This window comes from Mus pahari, chromosome 1, assembly GCF_900095145.1.
Source record: "Mus pahari chromosome 1, PAHARI_EIJ_v1.1, whole genome shotgun sequence".
NCBI lineage: Eukaryota > Metazoa > Chordata > Mammalia > Rodentia > Muridae > Mus > Mus pahari.
The window spans coordinates 74,190,170-74,195,408 of record NC_034590.1 but is presented as its reverse complement, the minus strand read 5'-3'; the positions used below and the strand labels follow the sequence as shown (position 1 = coordinate 74,195,408).

The 5,239-nt window shown below is 34.4% G+C and overlaps 1 protein-coding gene across 1 annotated transcript; it reads right to left on the bottom strand.

Annotated features, from left to right (window-relative positions):
• Positions 1 to 566: 566 nt before the first annotated feature.
• Positions 567 to 1,523, bottom strand: LOC110327898 (olfactory receptor 52Z1-like). Its single transcript, XM_021207171.1, has one exon. It carries the CDS (start codon positions 1,521 to 1,523, stop codon positions 567 to 569), a length of 957 nt encoding a protein of 318 aa, XP_021062830.1.
• Between the last annotated feature and the right edge of the window lie 3,716 nt (positions 1,524 to 5,239).

Below are 5,239 nucleotides of genomic sequence, written 5' to 3'. Positions count from 1 at the left end.
TTGTCTACTACCCATCCATCAGTGCAAATTGTAGATGAATGTACAAGAATGAAAAAAGACTAAATACTCTTGACTCAAACCAAATACCTTAATTATGAAACTTGATTTTGAAACATAAATGCTCTGTGACTGATATATTGTGATAACCAGAATGAAATAATGTTTTGTATATGCATTTTTTTTCATGTCCCAGTTTTGGAAAAATGGAATGTACTGACAAAATTATATAGGATTCTTTCTCCACTTGTTTGTTATATGAACAAGCCTTGTATCTCTTTTCCCCTGATTTATGTGTCAACATAAAATTGAAAGGTTTTGAAATATTATGAATTATGTATGCTGAAACAAAGATGAAAGTAGCATATAAAGCAATGTGTCCTTGCTCTAGACAAAATATGTGCTGAGTATAATTCATTCCTTATTTCAATGCTCAAAATTACTATAATTGCCCTCAGAAATGATGACTTACTTTAACATTTACATTGTAAATTCAGATACTCTTTAGTTATATAGTGTATGGGAAAAATATTAAGAACAGAATTAATGTTTGGTTTAGATGAACAAAATTACTTGCTCAAAGAAAAGACTTGGATAACCCTCTCCTGAATTTGTTTAGTCTTCACTCCATAAATGATGGGGTTGACAGAGGGTGGTACGACCACATAGAGGTTGGCAAGGAGAATGTGCACATGCAGTGGTATACTGTGACCCCCAAAACGATGAGCAAAGAAAGAAAAGAATGCTGGTGTATAGAACAGAAGAATAACACAGACATGGGAACCACAAGTACCTAGAGCCTTGAGTCTGGCATCTCGAGAAGGAATTCTAAACACAGCACAAAGGATGAGGGCATATGAGACAATGATCAGCACAACATCTAGGCATGTGGAAAACAGAGCCACTATCACACCATAGTAAATATTGACCTTGATGCTATCACAGGCCAACCTGGCAATGCCCATGTGTTCACAGTATGAGTGACGAATGATGCTCTTCCCGCAATAGGTGAGCCTATAGACAAGAAAGATCAGAGGGAAGCAGATGAAGAAGCTTCTAATCACAGATGCAATTCCCATTTTGATGATGACAGATGGGGTTAGAATGTTGGTGTATCTTAGTGGATAGCAGATGGCCACGTAACGGTCAAATGCCATAGCTAGCAGTATGGCAGACTCTGCTACAAATATGAAGTGGAGGAAGAACATCTGAGATACACAGCTAGCAAAAGAAATGCCTCCAGCGCGAAACCAGAAGATTGCTAACATTTTTGGCGTTGTGACTGTAGACAGAAAGATATCAGCTAGTGCCAACATAGATAGGAAAAGGTACATGGGTTCATGAAGGCTGCGTTCAGTGATGATCAGGAATAATAACAGTGCATTGCCTGCAATGGCCACTATGTACATTGAACAGATCGGGATGGAGATCCATGTGTGTGCATCTTCCAATCCTGGGATCCCAATCATGGTGTACCAGATGTCTCTGACATTGGTGTAATTTAAAGTGGTGGAAGATGTTGTCATCTTTATTTAGCCAACTAGTTCTGTACCTGCCAAAGCAAAACCACAGGAACACAAAAACAAAAACCAGAAATAAAAATATGATTATTTTATTAGAATCAGTGTGAATACTAGCAGTTGGCTAAAATTAAGACTAGACTCTTCATTACATGTCTTATAATCATTTCTTTTGCTTCAGACCTCAGAGGCTCTGTAGGGTTTGCCTATAACCATTCACTTCCCCTATTCAGTTCTGATGTTCAAACCCAGGTCTCTTCTTCAAGATCTGGAGATGTAGTAGTCAGAAATCTATTGTTTTTGAGGAACCATAGCTATTGACTCAATGTTAACCATTACCTATAAACTATTTTAATACAAAATTTATAGTTAAAAGAGCCCTTTGCCTCATTTGAGTGGTTTATTTGGCAAATCAAGGATATAAAATATAGGTTTTTCCTATTTGGAAGAATGCTATATCAGTTTTGTGTTTTGATACTGGATTTGTTTTTGGTTTTGTACTGATATTAGTGCAGTTAACAATGTTCCAGCTAACCAGACATCTAACAATTTTGTCTTCTCTGGACTATATTGTGATCTAAAGAGTTATCATTTTATGCACCAAGTTACAATAAATTACACAGAACTCTGATAGTATTTTAGGTAAAATTACAACTGCAATTGGACCACATTCACTGCTGCTTTTGGTTATCTGCAGCTTGTGAATCATGGTTCTGGTACACCAAGAACCACCACTGACCTAATGAGTGCTTATGCCACACTATTAGACTTCAGCATATTTACTCTTTATCTTTCGCAGAAAGACATTCTCTTCCTTACTCTATCCTCGCCTATCTTGATTTCTATTCAGACATATGACATATGTCTTCAAGTTTCTGTTTATAGTTCAGGTTTCTTTTTTACTTTATCCATTTTATGAACAAATTTCATGATGCTGGGGAAATACTATAGAAAATGAAGACATTAATGAATTGTAAACAAATCAAAGAAACAAGATGAAAAATCTCAAATTCACTCTAGTATAGTATTATGTTAAAGATAATCAGATAAAGATCATAAATACATTCAGTTAGATTTCATTTTTTCAGAGGATTCAAAGTATGGACAAAGAACCATCTCTCAAAACAGGCCAGGATAGAAATGTTTAGAGAAATTCAATGTGTGATTAACATAGTAGACAATAGATCTATAAAGGAGTAAACAATCATGAAATTAATATCATTACGTCTGTTTATCAGAGACACATTTAACTCACAAAAGAAAACTTGTCCATAGGAATTACAAGAAAATTAAATAAAACTTTCAGATAAGGAAGATTTAATTGCAAATAATTCAATCCATCTAGCACATTGAGCGATAACCAAAATTCGACATATTAATGGACACTTAGATTGTAACCATTGAATTTCACATAGCAGAATTTATGTCATTTTGGGTAAACATTGATGCTAAGAATGATTTATTAAACCTAGAAGAAAGAATATATTCATTTATGTATATACATACACATATATATTCATATTCATACACCATGTGCACATGCAAATAATGCTTTATTATATCAAAGTAATGTTTTAAAGGGATGGTGTGATTATTTTTGTTCTTTTTTCATTTACATAACAACAGAATTTACATTTTACTTCATCAATTCAACTTTACACTCAAGGATAGCTATGAGTATGTTTTCAGCATATAGCATAAGAAATTTTTTGTTGAAGAAAACATTGTTCCAGTAAAATGGAAGATGGGGTTACTGCTCTTGCCCCCCATAAGGAAAAATTGGTGGCTCAAGAGAGCAAACATAAACAGAACAATGGCACCACCATCTAAACTGTGTTTGGTTAGATATGTGCATAAAGAAATAAATGCATAAAATAGAGATTTCTTTACAGGAGTTAATCTGTGATGAACAAATCTCATAAATTATTTGATATTATTTGATAAGAATGTAGTGATGCTATTAATCTACATACAGTAAATCAAGAATTAAAGAAATACATTGTAATGTAAGTTCTACTTTTTAAGTAATTATTTGGTTTCTTGTGCTTTGGTTGATAAACAAAAGCATCTCTGCATTCTATAAGCTGTCACCTTCATGAGGATATTGATCATTATAGTTTTAGGGTGATATATTGCTATTAGTTGCCCTGTGAATTTTTCTTTAATAGATATTTATGGAGTTCACATTATCTGTAGAACAAGTATTACACTCTGAAGATTATTAAAAGACAGTTTGGTAAGGGCTTGGATTCCAGAGTCTGACTTCAGACCCTTGTCTACATGGTAATTCCAGCGTGCATCTTCTCATCTGTGTGTATGAGGGGATTACAGTGAGTCAGTGACCATGGTTATCTCAATAGTTTGCTGTGTATATGAAATGAGGGAATCGGAACAATGCCTCTCATAGTTACCCAACAAGTAACCATTTCTGTAACTGATGGATGCATCATAGAAGATATATTCTATAACTGATGCATTCATCATAGCAGATATGATTTTATAACTGATGTACACATCATATCCTATTATAAAAATGTGACAAGAACAGGCAAAGCACCTTACTTAGGTCACACAACCAGTATTTAACAAGGCAGGAACTCAGATCACCTTTTCTAACTAACCCCTCATTTGCCACTCACAGAGCAACACCCTATAAACTGGCTTTGCATATGACCTTTGATAGATTATGTCCTTATCTTCCTAAAGAATTTAATAGCTCTGCCTTACAGAACTATCATGAGTTTTTAACCATTACATTGTTGTTGTTGTTATTGTTATTTATAATAATAATAATAATAATAATAATAATAATAATAATAATAATTCAATGTGATGTGCCAAGATTTGGGTTAAGAAGAGTTGAAATAAAAACCATAGGTCATAACTGGAGATTATTGAAGATTATTGAAATATTAAGGGTTAGCGGACGTCTGGCCCAGTAACACTGCAAGGAGGTAAAGATGGTGAATATGTGACAATGTAAAGTCACTGTGCTTGGTGATTGCTCAGGGGATAGCCAGTCAAACAAAGAGAATGTCACTAGAAATCACAGAAATTTGGTAAGACTGTTTTGAAAGTGATGAGAAGCCTGAAATGCTTTTTCTTCCTTTAACACACGGTAAAATTCATAAAAATAATAAGTCTGTTGCTCATAGGTTTGTTAGAATCATATTATTTTTTGTACATAATAAAGTCATTTTTTCTCCTCATTCTACCCATATCACTCCCATGGTCTTGACTTCTGAACATGTCCTATTTCATTTTTCCTGCTTTGTTCAAAAATTTACCCAATGTGAAATCAAATCCATGTAGCACCAAATCAAGCATCCAAAGAACTAAACAAACCAGTAAATAAAACTTACCATGAGATCCTCGAGTTCACTAAGGACTTCTGCCCCGAGAATCAGATGTCCTCACTCCAGTAAGGCTCCGTTAGTTAATGTGATCTTTCATTTCTGGTTTGAATAATGTGAGGCACACTCCTGTTGCCCTTAACACAGTGAGCCCTCTGAGGTAGAATCTAAAACCATATCATAGATTACTCTCCACATATAGAAAGTATAACTTGCAATTGACTACATTGGGGTGACAAAGCCCTATTTCTTTCTGTCTTATTACTTTTGAAAACAAGCAATTCCTATTCAGGAGATAGCTCCAACATGGTAATTACCTACCAGAAGATATAATCTACTTATCAGTGAGCACTTCTAGGACTGAAACAG